This window comes from Hypanus sabinus, chromosome 21, assembly GCF_030144855.1.
Source record: "Hypanus sabinus isolate sHypSab1 chromosome 21, sHypSab1.hap1, whole genome shotgun sequence".
Lineage (NCBI taxonomy): Eukaryota > Metazoa > Chordata > Chondrichthyes > Myliobatiformes > Dasyatidae > Hypanus > Hypanus sabinus.
Genome location: NC_082726.1, coordinates 14126887 through 14143333, shown reverse-complemented (window position 1 = coordinate 14143333; position 16447 = coordinate 14126887). Strand labels below are relative to the sequence as shown.

Genomic DNA, 16447 nt, shown 5'->3' with positions numbered 1-16447 from the left:
CTTCATACTTTCGCCATCAACGCTCCTTACGCAGAAGGCAGGAGCTCCCCCTCCACCAGGAGACTTCTCCGACAAGGATTTGTACACAAAGCAATGGAGACAAGTCCAAGCTCTGGCAAATCGATTCTGGTCTCGCTGGAGACTGCTCAGGGACAAGCAAATCGCCCGCAACAGCTGGCCAATGGCCAGAATCACTGCTACATACCCTAGTGGGGATGGACATGTCAGGAAGATCGAATTGAAGACCACCGACCAAGGCGATGTGAAAATTTACCAAAGGCCAGTTACAGAAGTTATTCTACTTCTACCTAATGACTGATTAAGAGACTAAGTTTTGCACTCTGTTCATTGTGACCTTACGAAGGTCAGGCGGGGAGTGTGTAGTCTTTATGACAGTTATTTAGTTTATAATATTTTTGCTTAGTAATTCATTTGTTAGTATTTTCTAGTTAGAATTAGAAGTGTTTAAAGTATATTCATTGCCTGTAAATATATCGGCATGTGATGACGTCACATCCGGTTTCGCCGCGTCTTGTGGGAAAATAGCGGTTTGAGATCAACACGAGGGTGGGGGCTAACCACGAGGCAGACCCGAGCAGAAGTTGTTTTGCAAGCATTAGAAATCACAGTGAGAGCAATGCTGTAAGTTAATAGATAATCGATATATTGAACTAAGATGTTAACGCCGATCCTGTTAAAAGTAACGACGGTCGATAATGTTTATGTTTTCGTTAGTTAAAGAGTTGCGGATAGTTTGCATTGAAGTGTATTTAAAGTAGTCAATGGCGTAGATAAACTCTGCCAGTATACTACACCTTAGTGTAATATAGTTATAGTCACTTTTACAAGTATTTACAATGGAAATGTGATATTAAGAAAGGAACAAATACTGTATCAATCTTGTATTGTTTTATCAACAGTTTTCACCATATGTTGATGTGAAGAGTGAACAGTAAATGGTTAATCTTACTGCGACCTTGTTTCATTGACTGTGGTTTATCTTGACGTTTAATTCGGCGTTACGTTACACCCGAAGGAGAACGCTACAAGGTTTGAAAACAAACAGGTTTTAAAATAATTCGATTTTTAAAAAAATAAACGCTTTCCCTCTTCACTCTCACATATTTAACAAAATGTATTTCACTGGTTAATATTCAACAGCTTTAACAAAACTCAGCAACAAAGCACACAACAGAATGTCAGCCATAATTGCACATGTCTTCTGGGGTGCAGAATAACTCAGTTTAACTGGGTTTATTGGCCTTTCTCTGAGCTTTTGCCAAGTCTGAATCTGTCACTGTATATCTATCCCACCCATGCTCCAGCCACCCCCTACTGTGCTCTCATTAATACTGTGAGGTTTGCTTTATCTTTCAGTACCCATGCGTGTTTTTAATTGGGAACAAAAGGTCCATTCGAACAATTACAGTTTCTACATTTTAACCGAAGTTACATGCATGCAGAAAGGTTGTGAAGAGCTGAGGGCATTGACTACAGTAAACAAATGGCATTTACAAATTAGAGCACTAACTCAATGGTTTCTTCATACCAGGATCAGCGCAATTTTAGTAAAGAAGCTGATTCAGTCACCTTCAGCCATTCCCAGAGTATGGTGCATCTTAAATGAGCAAGGCTATAAAGAAAACAATGAAGTATGGTATGTATTATATTAAAAGAAAGACAAATGTATGTGGCAAATCTATGCACAAGTCCAACCAGCACAAGATGTTTGGGCTATAGTGCACTGAATACTAATGGACTGTAAAAAGAAAGTAGAACGGATTTGATGAGACAAATGTACAAAATCTCCCTCAGGACATTGCATCAATAGATTTTTATGACAATCTAGTTGCTTACCCAAGTCTTAAACTCTCTCATTATAGTACTTAGTACCAAATCTTTTTATCTTTCAATTTTATGTAAAAATTACACACAACAGAAACTCACCCCGTAGTGTACATACTGGTCCACTATCCTGATTCTTGGATCTTTTGTTTCTGAACTGACTTGGGATATCTAATGAAAGATCTTAAAAGAGAAAATTCCTTTAGAAATAAGCTTTTATATAGGAAACAGCTAAAACATGAAAATACAAAGAAACTTACCAAGGAATGGATCAAACTTCCGAGATTCGGTTCCACATATTAGACAATTGACTTCGTTCTGAAGTATTCCTCCAAATATATTAGTGACAACTGTTGAAACACCATTTCTGAAAATAATCATGTTACAAGCAACAGGTAAATAAGGAAGCTAAAAGCCATGTTATTGCTAACATTATGCTGTAACATTAACACACAACACATTCTCCATTCTTCTCTAATATAAGATACAAGAATCAGGGACTTACATGCAGCATTTACTGGAGGAAGAGATGCTCGAGCTGTCTGGTAAAATAAATGAAGTTGTCATACCATTGTAGCTTCGCTGAAGCTCCAAGTGTAGGTGGTCTAACAAGTATCGCATAAATTCATGAGCATCTTGTTGCTGATATCCTCTGCCGGAGAAATACAATTAACCATGTGATACTTGGCACAGTAAATGTCAGTTCACTTAAGTACATTCTTTCCATTACAAATCACAGACTACTTTGCTTCTTTTGTTCCATTATCCTCAGTGTGATATGTCAGCTAAATTATTTGGTGTGCAAAAGGGACAATTTAAGACAAACAGTTCTGATTTGCAATGAAATCGATTCTATCTACAGAACTCTTTTGTAGTATTTCATGTGTTCCATTCCACCTTCTAAGGCTAAGTAAGAAAATGCAACAGTAGGGTTGAAGCTTTTAACTTAAATACACGATATACAGTGAGAGAATTATGCCATGGGGAAAAAGCAGAACAGATTTTGCCATCATCCATATTACGTAAAGTCAATTACATACAAATGACAGTTGTTATAGTACCTAAATTGCTGCTCTCTCTCTCTATTGTAATCAGCACTTCACATCATTAACAACTCTAGGGCGATTTTAAAGCAAATGGCAACACTTTCAACTCTCTTGATGAAAGCATAATTAGTTTGTGGAATTTCAGCATGGCCACTCCCTGGTGTTTCACACTTCCTTTGTCAGTGCAGTGTAAAGAGCTTTTTTGAAACACACAATGTCAATTAGAGTTACTATTTACAGTTCAAATCAAATGTTACTGAAAAATGAGTCCATTGAGATTTACAATACATTTTTCAAGTCTAAAGCTTACTAAAATATCTAATTAGCTGTCCTAATACACGAATTCACACTTAATTGCCAGAGAAACAAAAACTAATGCCACATTTTCTGTAATAATTTGAGAGCAAGCTTTCATATTAAACTCAATTAGTGTAAAATATTTACCCATATTTGAAATCTTCCAGTCAAAATGCCTTTGAAACACAATTGTGAATTCATTTTACACCGCTTTTCTATGGAAAATCAATTCCTTCCATGGTTAACAGATGCTAGAAACTTTCAGAATACGTCAATATCTGTAGAGTAAAAACCAAGCTGGATCCTGACCTCCTGTTCCTCCAGCAGTTTTTGCTTTGCTCATTATACCTGCAGACTCTTGTGTGAGAGAGGCTTTAACTGGTTTGCACAAAAGGATAATCTGATGCCTACCTGAAATTTGGCATGATCTTCCAAATGACATAGAAGAGAGACTCAGGACAGAATGCAGTCTGGCTTCCTTGCCATAAAGCACAGAGCGTTTTCCGGAACTCTTCCACCAGGGAACTGCAGTATCAGGTAGGGATAAAAGGGTGGAACATCAATAGCACTACCCAAGTGCTCTGACAGTACCAGCATTTTCTAAAACTACAAGAATTATATTACAGAGCCATTTGAACCATTGCCTCAAATTCGTTTGTTTCTTTATGGAAGGCTATAATGACAGAGTACCCCTGTGGCAGTCCCCCTTAACAAGTCCTCCTGTTTGAGTACTGTTGGGGGGGGGGGGGGGAAGGAAAAGACAGCTCACCTGGGGGAAGCAACAGAGGCTGTGGCTCTGGCAAAGAGTCTCGCCCTGTGGCTCAGAAGGGAAGGGAAAGGAAGGCAGCAATAATAGGAACTCTATAGTTAGCGGGTCAGACAGGTGATTCTATGGACGCAGGAAAGAAACACGGATGGTAGTTTGCTTCCCAGGTACCAGGGTCCGGTATGTTTCTGATTGCGTCCACGATATCCTGAAGTTGGAAGGTGAACAGCTAGAGGTCATGGTACATATTGGTACCAACGACATAGGTAGGAAAAGGGAGGAGGCCCTGAAAACAGACTACAGGGAGTTAGGAAGAAAGTTGAGAAGCAGGACCAGCAGGACCTCAAAGGTAGTAATCTCAGGATTACTGCCTGTGCCACACGACAGCGAATACAGGAATAGAGTGAGGTAGAGGATAAATGCATGGCTGAGAGATTGGAGCAGGAGCAGGGATTCAGATTTCTGGATCATTGAGACCTGTACAAAAAGGATGGGTTGCACTTGAATCCAAGGGGGACAAATATCCTGGTAGGGAGGTTTGCTAAGGCTATTGGGGAGAGTTTAAACTCGAATTTCTGGGGGAGGGAACCGAACTGAAGAGATGGAGGAAGGGATTGTTGAACTCACAAATAGAGAAAGCTTTGAGACAGTGCGAGAGGGAGGATAGGTAGGGATGTGCTCAGACCGATGGTTTAAGATGTGTCTATTTTAAAGCAAGACGCATCATGAACAAAGCAAATGAGTTTAGTGTGTGGATCAGTACTTGGAGCTATGGTGTTGTAGCCATTACAAAGACTTGGATGGCTAGGGGCAGGAATGGTTACTTCGAGTGCCAGGCTTTAGATGTTTTAGAAAGGACAGGGAGGGAGGCAAAAGAGGTTGGGGCATGGCAGTGCTGAACAGAGGTAGTGTCATGGCTGCAGAAAAGGAGGAAGTCTTGGAAGGATTGTCCACTTTGGTGTAAGTTAAGAAACAAGAAGGGGTCAATAACTCTACTGGGTATTTTTTAAAAAAATAGACCACCCAATAGTAACAGGAACATCGAAGAACAGATAGGGAGACAGATTCTGGAAAGATGTAATAATAACAGGGTTGTTGTGGTGGGAGATTTTAATTTCCCAAATACTGATTAGCATCTCCCTAGAATGAGGGGTTTGGATGGGGTAGAGTTTGTTAGGTGTGTTCAGGAAGGTTTCCTGACATAATGCAGATAAGCCTACAAGTGGGAGAGCATTTTGGAAATGGTGATCACAATTCTATCTCCTTTACCATAGCATTGGAGAGGGATAGGAACAGACAAGTTAGGAAAGTGTTTAATTTGAGTAAGGGGAAATATGAAGCCATCAGGCAGGAACTTGGAAGCATAAAATGGGAACAGACGTTCTCAGGGAAATGTACAGCAGAAATGTGGCAAAAAGTTCAGGGATATTTGCGTGGTGTTCTGCATAGGTACATTCCAATGAGACAGGGAAAGGATGGTAGGGTACAGGAACTGTGGTGTAAAAAGGCTATTGAAAATCTAGTCAAGAAAAAAATCTTAGGAAAGGTTTAAAAAAGAACTAGGTAATGATAGAGTTCCAGAAAATTATAAGGCTAGCAGGAAGGAGTTTAAGAATGAAATTAGGAGAGCCAGAAGGGCTCATGAGAAGGCCTGGGCAAGCAGGATTAAAGAAACCCCAAGGCATTCTACAAATACGTGAAGAGCAAGAAGATGTGGGGCAATAGGACCAATCAAGTGTGATAGTGGGAAAGTGTGTATGGAACTGGAGGAGATAGCAGAGGTACTTAATGAATACTTTGCTTCAGTATTCACTATGGAAAAGGATCTTGGCGACTGTAGGGATGACTTAGAGAAGGCTGAAAAACTTGAGCACATAGACGTTAGGAAAGAGGATGTGCTGGAGCTTTTGGAAATCAAGTTGGATAAGTCTCTGGGACCGGATGAGATGCACCTCAGGCTACTGTGGGAGACATGGGAGGAGATTGCTCAGCCTCTGGCGATGATCTTTGCATTATCAATGGGAACAAGAGAAGTCCCAGAGGATTGGAGGGTTGCAGATGTTGTTCCCTTATTCAAGAAAGGAAGTCAAGATAGCCCAGGAAATTCCAGAGCAGTGAATCTTACTTCAGAATGGTTGGTAAGTTGATGGAAAAGATCCTGAGAGGCAGGATTTATGAACATTTTGAGAGGCATAATATGATTAGGAATAGTCAGCATGACTGTGTCAAAGGCAGGTCGTGCCTTACGAGCCTGATCGAATTTTTTAAGGATGTGACTAAACATGTAGATGAAGGTAGAGCAGTAGATGTAGTGTATATGGATTTCAGCAAGGCATTTGATAAGGAACCCCATGCAAGGCTTATTGAGAAAGTAAGGAGGCATGGGATCCAAGGAGACCTTGCTTTGTGGATCATGCATTGGCTTGCTCACAGAAGGCAAAGAGTGGTTGTAGACGGGTCATATTCTGCATGGAGGTCAGTGACCTGTGGTGTGCCTTAGGGATCTGTTCTGGGACCCCTACTCTTTGTGATTTTTATAAATGACCTGGATGAGAAAGTGAAGGGATGGGTTAGTAAATTTGCTGATGACACAAAGGTTGGGGGCGTTGTGGATGGTGTGGAGGGCTGTTAGAGGTTACAGCAGGTCATCGATAAGATGCAAAACTGGGCTGAGGAGTGGCAGATGGAGTTCAACCCAGATAAGTGTGAGGTGGTTTATTTTGGTAGGTCAAATATGATGGCAGAATATAGTATTAATGGTAAGACTCCTGGCAGTGTGGAGGATCAGAGGGATTTTGGACATTCAAAGCTGCTGCACAGGTTGACTCTCTGGTTAAGAAGGTATATGGTGCTTTAGCCTTCATCAACTGTGGGATCAAGTTAAAAAGCTGAGAGGTAATGTTACAGCTATATAGGACGCTAGTCAGACCCCACTTGAGGTACTGTGCTCATTTCTGGTCACCTCATTACAGGAAGGATGTGGAAACTATAGAAAGGTGCAGAGGAGATCTACAAGGATGTTGCCTGGATTGGGGAGCATACCTTATGAGAATAGGTTGAGTGAACTCGGCCTTTTCTCCTTGGAGCGGCGGTGGATGAGAGGTAACCTGATAGAGGCCTAGAAGATGATGAGAGGCATTGATCATGTGGATAGTCAGAGGCTTCTTCCAGGGCTGAAATGGCTAACGTGAGAGGGCACAGTTTTAAGGTGCTTAGAAGTAGGTACAGAGGAGACGTCAGAGGTAATTAAAAAAAAATAAAATAAATCGCAGAGAGTGGTGAGTGCATGCAATAGGATGCCAGCAACGGTGATGGGGGTGAATACGATAAGGTCTTTTAAGAGACTCCTGGACAGGTACATGGAGCTTAGAAAAATAGAACGCTATGGATAACCCTAGGTAATTGCTAAAGTGCATGTTCAGCACAGCATTGTTGGCCAAAGGGCCTGTATTGTGCTGGAGGTTTTTGTTTTTATTTAGTCACTGCTTTTGAAATGAAAGAAAGCTGTCTGCTAAATTCCATTCCCTCATTTTGATAGCCAACTTATAATTAACACATTTCATTTAAAAAATTGTGGATTTGCTTCTCCCACCCAGTCCTTCTTGTATACATAGACTTGTAATCTCAAAAGAAAACTTATTTTAAAAATATTTAGAGAATCTCACGACATATACAAATCATACAAAGAACTGATTTGGAACTGATTTGTTCTCCCCACCCACCCACCTCCTATAACTACAAGTCAATCAGATAAGGCATAAACACCAAATCCTGAAAAGTTTAAACCTTACTAAAATGTCTAATTAGCTGTCCTAATACACAAATTCAGTCTACTTGCTTTAAAGTCATCAACAATGTACAAAATTATGACAATATAAATTGTTAGATTCAATTAAATGGTATTCCACAATACTGGCTACTGTTCCAAGTTTGATATTAAAATATATTTTCAACTATTGGTTTGCTCATGCCTTTATTATTCAATGTTGTTGTGGGATTTAAAAGAAAACAATAGCAACATACACACTGTTGTCACCCTGGCTTCTGGTGTGATAGGTACGTCTACCTGCAGTTTTACCACTACGCAGTTCCACTGCTGGCAGCTCCTTGAAATAACAGCAAAATTGCTGAATGTTACTGCAAGTGGGAAGGAAAAAAAAGGTTGTTAAAAACAATACCGACTGATGTCTCTATAGTGTTTTAAACTAGAAAAACTTAAATGTCACTGCTAAATAATTCATGCCCAAAGAAAAATAATCTGACCAATGGAGTGTATAGAAGAAATTGGGAATCTGAATTAAAAACCGAAAATGCTTGAAATAACCATGTCATGTAGCATCTGTGGGAAGAGAAACATTTAATATTTCAATTTGATCTTGCAGTAATATTAACTATCATCCAGTAACACTTCATAACCAACCTCTCAAAGCACTTCATCACAGTGGATTTAAGCATATCAACTCCTGCCTGAAGAGTGATCTGGATTCACGTCCACTTTGCCTACCGTCACAACAGGTCAACAGCAGATGCCATTTCTTTGGGCCTTCACTCATATCTGGAACATTTGGACAATGAAGGTGCACAGCTCAGCATTCAACACCATCATCCCTTCAAACATAATGACTAAGTGCCAAGACCTAAGCCTCCCTGTGCAAATGGATCCTTTATTTCCTCAATGGTAGACTCCAGTTTGGATTGGCAATAACATCTCCTCCACAATCACCATCAGCACAGGTGCATCACAAGGCTACATACCCAGCCCTCTGCTCTACTCACTTTACATATTTGTAGCTAATGTGCGGCTAATTACAGCTCCAACTCCAAAGTTAAGTTTGCTGACAACACCACTGTCGTTGGCTGCATCAAAGGTTGTGGCAAATCACCATATAGGAGGGAGATTGAAAGTCTGGTTGAACAGTGCCACAACAACTTCCCACTCAATGTCAGCAAAACCGAAGAGCTACTTATCGATTACAGGAGCAAAAAGCCTGAGCTCCATGAGGGGACAGAAGACGAAGAGGATCGGTAACTTTAAATTCCTTGGTGTTATCATTTCAGAGGATCTGTCCAGGGACCAGCACATAAAAGGCATCACAAAGAAGGCATGACATTGCCTCTACTTTCTTAGAAATTGGTGAAAATTTGGCATGTCACCTAAAACTTTGACAAACCTCTAAAGATGCACAGGAGAGAATATTTTAATTGGTTGCATCATGGTAAAGTGGGGAAACACCAACACCCAGGAATAGAAAAGTCTATAGAGTGGATAGGCCAGTCCAACACAGCAAAGCCCTTCCCACCAATGCACACATCTATAAGGAGTACTGCCACAAGAAATTAGCACCCACCATCCAGGCCATGCATTCTTACTACCATTGGGCAGGATGTACAAGAGTCTGAGTTCCCATACCAATGGGTTCAGAACAGCTGTTACTCTAGAACTATCAGCCTCCTGAACCAAGTAGATAACTTCATTCACCTTAACTCTGATCTGATTCCACAGCCTACGACTCATTTTCAAGGACTCTAGAACTCAGGTTCTCAGTGATAGCTATTAATTTTTTAAAGTTTGCATAATTTGTCTTTTGTACATTGGTTGTTTTTTTGGTGTTTATGTATAGTTTTTCATAAACTATATTGTATTTCTGTATTTTCCTGTAAATGCCTGCAAGAAAATTAATCTCAAGGTAATACAGGTTGAATACCCCTTATCCGACATGGCTGGGGACCAAAATGTTTTGGATTTTGGAATATATAATGAGAAAGCTTGGGATCGCCATTATTTCCAACTGAACTTATGTGCTACCAGTAAGCAGCAATCTTCGTATTACACTTGTTCATCACATATGTACCCAACAGTAAAATTCATTATATTTTCATTATATTGAAGATATGTAATGTGTTCAAAGCAGCTTGGGAGCATCAGGAGAAAATCTGAATCAATTGCTGAACAAGAAGCAATGGCAGATTTTCAGTCTTCACCTATGACACGTCATTTTGATCAAAAGGTTACAGTACACTATTTGCTTTTTACTTTTTTAAAAAAGGTTTTATGTAAAGGATAGAAACAATCAGCATTGTAGACTGGTTCTGGTGCTAGATTTTTGTGATCAGCAGATGTTTTTAAAAATGTAAAGCCATGCCTTTTCTTAAATTTCTGTAACCAGCCTGCTGAATTTTTACAAGTACCATAAATTTTCAGCTCATTGTATTAGATCCTGCTTATTTCTCAAGTAGTACATGTTAAGCAGCATATGTTCACTTCGAAGCTGACAATACAATCAAGATCTTCATTTTTTGCTTTATGCCATGTTTTTCTGTTTTTCATTAATTTCTGTTCATTACATAAGTGAGGTCACTTCTCAGAACTGTGTGCTGTGTGCAGAGACCCACGCATCGCCTGGAAACCTTCCTAGCATCTTGTGGAAATTTCCATTTGTGACATGTCAGTGATGAAAAAAATTTGGATTTCAGAGGTTTTCAGATTTTGGAATTTCGGATAAGAGGTACTCAACTTGTATATGGTGACATACACAATACTTACATAATAGATTTATTGACTTCTTTGCATAGATACTGCCTGGCCTGCTGAGCATTTCCACATTGTGCTTTTATTTACGTAATACGAGTTTCCATTCACATGCTGAGCCAAATGTTCCAATCTACTTTTCAGTAAATAAAGATACCTTCTCAATGGCAGCCACTAATGTAAACACTGGAAGCTCACATAAACTGCAAGGAAAATTATCTGTTTTATTCATGGTCAACAAATGGCTAATTATCCAGGACATAGCTGGTTAAATTATATTCTCTTTGCAATTGTGTACTGGATTACAATCTACAATTTACAATCACTTATTACCTGCAATCACTTGCTCAGTAATTGCTGCACTGTCAGCCTAGATTTCTAGGCTCCAAGACCACTGCAAATTATGGCTCAAGTTGTAACTTGCTAAGGTAAGTAGAAAGAGCCAGGTATAACCCCTAGTCAAATATTACAAGCTACAACTCTTGGTGAGAAAACAGAAAGGCAGATTCTCACTTACAATGAATCTATATACACTTAATTGATCAAAATCATTAGGCAATCCTGCTTATGACAAAACTAGTCATTTCTGAGACAGGGTCATAAGGCTGTACTAACACCTTGATTTTTCTCTTCAGAGAAACTTTCTAATTTGCCGAGCATTTCCAGCATTCTTTTGACTTCAAATTTCTAGTAGTTGTATCTTTTTCCCCTTTTCAAAAGCCCTCATTCATCTCTCTTATCTACACAAACCCTCCCCCTTCACACTTGTACAATCTTAATCATCATCTCATAGAAAGATTTGATTTATTCTCGCTACCCTTCCCCATACTGGCTGCATCTTAGACATGAGACCATAAGACACAAGAGCAGAATTAGGCCATTTGGCCCAGCGAGTCTGCTCTGCCATTCAATCATGGCTGATTTATTATCCCTCAACCTCAATCTACTGCCTTCTCCTTATAACCTTTTGACGCCCTAATCAAGAACCAATCAACTTCCACTAAATATACCCACTGACTCTTTAAAAATGTATTCAGTTACGGATGTGGGCGTTACCAGCTAAGGCTCATTTACTGCCCATCCGTAGTTGCCCTTGAGGAGGAGGTGATGAACCACAGCTGTCCCCGATGTGTAGGTACACCCACAGTGATGTTAGGGAGGGAATTCCGTAATTTTGACCCAGCAATAATGAAGGAACAGTGATAGGTTTCCAAGTTAGGATGGTGAGTGACTTGGAGGGGGATTTCCAAGTGATGATGTTCCCAGGTGTCTGCTGTTCTTGTCCTTCTAGATGGTTGTGGTCTTGGGTCTGGAAGGTGCTGCCTTAGGAACTTTGCTGCGTTGTTGCAGTGAATCTTGTAGATAGTACACACTGTTGCAACTGTTTGTTAATGGTGGAGGGACTTGATGCTTAAGAAAGGGATACCAATCAAGTGGGCTGCGTTGTATTGGATGGTGTCAAGCTTCTTGAGTGTTGATGGAGCTGCACTCATCCAGACGAGTGGTCAAGTATTCTGTTACATTTCATTTGCCTTCCTAACCACCAACTCAACCTCCAAGTTCACCTTTAGGGAATCCTGCACAAAGACCCCAAACCCTCTTACATCGCAGATTTCTAAACTTGCTTTCTGCTTAGAAAATTCCTGTCACCAAAGTGCACGACCATACACTTCCCTACCCCATACTCCATCTGTCACTTTTTGGTCCATTCTTTTAATCTGTTTAAGTCATTCTGCAGACTCCCTGCTTCCTCAACACTACCTGCCCCACCCCCCGCCATCTATCATACTATCTGCAAATGGCCTCAAAACCATCAATTTCATCATCCAAATCACTGACATATAGCATGAAGAGAAGCAGTACCAACACTGACCCCTGCGGAACACCACTAGTCACCGGCAGCTAACACGTTTGTTTACTCATTTCTTAGTCTGGTGAAAAGTCGTGTGCCTGAAATGTTAACTGATTCACCCTCTGTAGATGCTGCCTATTCCCATTAGTTAGTTTTTCTATCAAATTGTAGGTACATATGGCTTTTTACTTTAAAATTATATTTGATCAATTCTACTGTGAAAAAACTAACTAGCACTCCAATATATGAAAAAAAGGAAAAAGCTTCCATGAGGTATGGTTGCAGCCTTCCACCACAATAAAATAATTTGCTTGAGGAAAAACAGCTTAATGTTCATGAAGATACATAACCTGAAGTTTTTTTAAAATCTGTAGATTTCTGAAAAATTGGAAACTGTTTGGATAACATTTACAATTACATTTCTTGGCTCCTTTTTCACAACCATAGTTGACTCCACTACAGCAGGATTCAAGATGCACACTGTTGGAACAAAACACATCAACTTTCATTGATTTACTGCAATCACCAATGACTCAGTGCTAAGCCAGTTACCTGAGTGACTGGAGGATGGCATTCATAAAACAGGTGTTCCCAAGATTCCGAAGTCCTGTAGCACATATGGCAGAGGTTCCTCCCTGTTAACAGTTGGGCGATCTGTTAGTAGGCAATCCAAACAGCTAATGATGCATGAATATTTGCAGCAAAATAATAGACTGGTAAAACCCTAAGCAAGGTTTCACAATAAGATGGAATCACCTGCATAAAAAGCTTCAAGAGGTAACTCGTTCCAGTCAATAACAAATGGTTTGCTTTTACTGGCAATCTAGACTATTTAAAATCAAAAGGGAGTCTCTCATCCCTGCCACATTACTTAGTGCATAAATCAAATTCTGGCAAATAAACCAAATAAAATTTAAACACTCTCTGCTCCCTTATGGACACATCACATCCGCTCGGGCACTAGTGCAGGACAAATTCCAGGTGTTATTCTCCCATTACCAATAAACCCCACAAGGAAAAAAAAATCACTCAAGGATTTCAAAATTTTTCAGTTACTCGTTTCAACATAAATTACATTGTAGCAGATTTTTGAAATATAGATAAAACACTAATACTTCAGAAAAACTAATGTCAGGATTATATCCTCAAACAAATAGAGTGAATTACCTCTGAACAATAATGTGAAAACAGACAAGCAAATTTGTACATGCCAAATATTTAGTCTTGTGGCAACCCACTTCCTAGTGCACTCAAACCGGCTCACAAATAGCCAGCGCGCCGGCACAAAGGCCAGTCCCAAAAGCGCGCCAGGTCTGCTTCACCAACAAAGGGAAAAGCCTGCGGGGGATTGTGAGTACGTGCCCCTACAGCATCCGCGCCCGGGGAGGGCGGGATCAGGGAGGCTTTAAAGTAAGGCTGTGAAGTTCGAATAAAATCTTTCTTTAACTGCAGTTTACTGACTCCGTGTCGTTATTTTAGCGCTGCGTGTAGCACACCGCTATAATTGGTGACCCCGATGGTCCAAACGATTTTTGGACCGGAGATGAATGACGCCGCATCTGTTCATGCGGTTTCGTTGAAACTGCCAAGCTTCTGGTCGCTGCGACCTCACCTATGGTTCCAGCAAGCAGAAGCCCAATTCCACGTTCAGCAGATAACCTCAGAGGACACAATTTACTACTACGTGGTGAGCTCCCTCGACCAGGACACAGCTGCACAGGTTGAGGAGTTCGTACAGTCTCCCCCAGCAGACGGCAAGTATACGGAATTCAAAGCCCTGCTCATAAGGACTTTTGGACTCTCACGGCGCGAGCGGGCTGCCTGTTTACTGCACCTGGATGGCTTGGGAGACAGACCTCCATCGGCTTTAATGAATGAGATGTTGTCTCTGGCCAGCGGACACAAACCCTGCCTCATGCTTGAGCAGGCATTCCTGGAGCAGCTGCCCAAGGACATACGCCTGCTGCTGTCCGACGCGGATTTCAGCAACCCCCAGAAGGTGGCAGCCCGGGCGGACTTGCTGTGGAATGCCAAGAAGGAGAGTGGGGCGTCCGTCGCACAGATCACCCAGCCACACTCCCAGCAGCAAACCAGACCAGGCCCGGCCACAGAGCCCGCTAACCTCAGAGGCAGGGGTGAGGAGACCAACGAACAATGGTGCTTCTACCACCAGCGGTGGGGCGCAGAAGCCCGCCCTGCAAGTTCCCGGGAAACACCAGGGCTAGCTGCTGCCGATGGCTATGGCAGCTGGCCATCGGGATAGCCTCCTGTATGTGTGGGACAAGAGGTCGGGACGCTGTTTTTTGGTCGACATCGGTGCCGAGATCAGCGTCTTACCTCCGACAAGTTACGACACCCGCAACAGGGCACCAGGTTCCCCCCGAGGGCCATGAACGGCAGCACGGTAAGGACATACGGCACCCGTACGGTGCAGCTACAGTTCAGCTCCAGCAGGTTCACATGGGACTTCACAATGGCCGCCGTAGCCCAAACGCTTCAGGGTGTGGATTTTTTGTGGGCTCACAGCCTGCTGGTCGACCTGCCGAGGCAGAGACTGGTCCATGCCGAGACCGGTCCACGCCAAGACCTTTCAGATGTCCTCCCTGGGAGAAGCCCAGTTGCCAGCCCCACACCTCGACTCCATCACGCTGTCTGACAACGACTTCACCAGGGTCCTGGCGGATTTCCCATCGGTTCTGGCACCACAGTTCACGGCAGCCATGCCCCAACACGGTGTACAGCACCACATCCCGACCCAGGGACCACCCCTCCACGCCCGTGCTCGGCGGCTTCCCCCGGACAAGCTCCGACTGGCGAAGGAGGAGTTCCAGAGGATGGAGGAGTTGGGGATCATCCAGCGGTCCGACAGCCCATGGGCCTCCCCCTTGCACATGGTGCCCAAAGCGACAGGGTGCTGGAGACCATGCGGCGACTACCGCAGGCTGAACGAGGCTACCACACCGGACCTTTACCCTGTGCCACACATTCAGGACTTTGCAGCAAACCTGCACGGCGCACGGATCTTCTCCAAGGTGGACCTCGTCCGGGGATACCATCAAATCCCGATGCATCTGGACGACGTCCCCAAAACGGCTCTCATCACCCCGTTCGGCCTGAAGAATGCCGCACAGTCGTTCCAGCGGTTAATGGACGTGGTGGGACGCGACCTAGACTTCACATTAATCTATTTGGACGACATCCTCATAGCCAGCAGCAGTCGTCAGGAGCATCTGTCCCACCTCTGTCAACTCTATGCCCGACTGACTGAGTACGGTCTAACAATCAACCCGGCCAAATGCCAGTTCGGGCTCGACACCATTGACTTCCTGGGCCACAAGATTACTAAAGACCTCTCTGCCCACTAAGGTAGACACAGTCCACCATTTCCCCCGATCCACCACAATCAAAGGCCTTCAGGAATTCGTAGGTATGGTCAATTTCTACCACCGCTTCCTCCCTTCAGCTGCCCGAATCATGCGCCCCCTGTTCGCCCTGATGTCGGGTCCTGGCAAGGACATTACCTGGGACGAGGAGTCCGCCGCCGCTTTCATTAAAACGAAAGAAGCCTTGGCAAATGCCGCGATGCTAGTGCATCCCAGAATGGACGTCCCTACCGCCCTCACAATGGACGCCTCTACCACGGCAGGCGGTGGGGTACTGGAGCAACTCATCGCGGGTTGCTGGCAACCCCTGGCGCTTTTCAGCAAACCCTTGCGGCCACCCAAGCTCAAATACAGTGCTTTCGACCGGGAACTGTTGGCGCTATACCTGGCAATCTGGCATTTCAGGTACTTCTTAGAAGGTCGGCCCTTCACCGCGTTCATGGACCACAAGCCGCTTACCTTTACGTTCACGAAGGTGTCCGATCCTTGGTTGTCCTGCCAGCAGCACCATCTGTCCTACATCTCTGAATACACGACGGATGTCCGGCACGTCTTGGGTAAGGACAACGTCGCGGCGGACGCGCTCTCTCACCCTGACATTCATGCCCTTTCCCAAGGGGTAGACTTTGAGGCGCTGGCAGAGGCGCAGCAGGCAGACGAGGAGATCCCGAGTTACAGAACCGCAGTCTCTGGTTTGCAGCTCCAGGACCTCCCCGTAGGCCCAGGTGA

At 43.0% G+C, this 16447-nt stretch overlaps 1 protein-coding gene across 4 annotated transcripts in view; it reads right to left on the bottom strand.

The window, feature by feature from the left end:
* The window catches only part of usp3 (ubiquitin specific peptidase 3), a 117669-nt gene that overhangs the window by 21735 nt on the left and 79487 nt on the right, over positions 1 to 16447 (bottom strand). For all 4 annotated transcript variants that reach the window (XM_059945999.1, XM_059946000.1, XM_059946002.1 and 1 more), the window contains exons 6-11: positions 12888 to 12970; positions 7978 to 8091; positions 3600 to 3713; positions 2351 to 2497; positions 2106 to 2212; positions 1948 to 2028 (exon numbers count right to left, since the gene is read on the bottom strand). In XM_059945999.1, coding sequence (XP_059801982.1) covers positions 1948 to 2028; positions 2106 to 2212; positions 2351 to 2497; positions 3600 to 3713; positions 7978 to 8091; positions 12888 to 12970 — 646 coding nt within the window. The remainder of the gene's footprint in view (positions 1 to 1947; positions 2029 to 2105; positions 2213 to 2350; positions 2498 to 3599; positions 3714 to 7977; positions 8092 to 12887; positions 12971 to 16447) is intronic.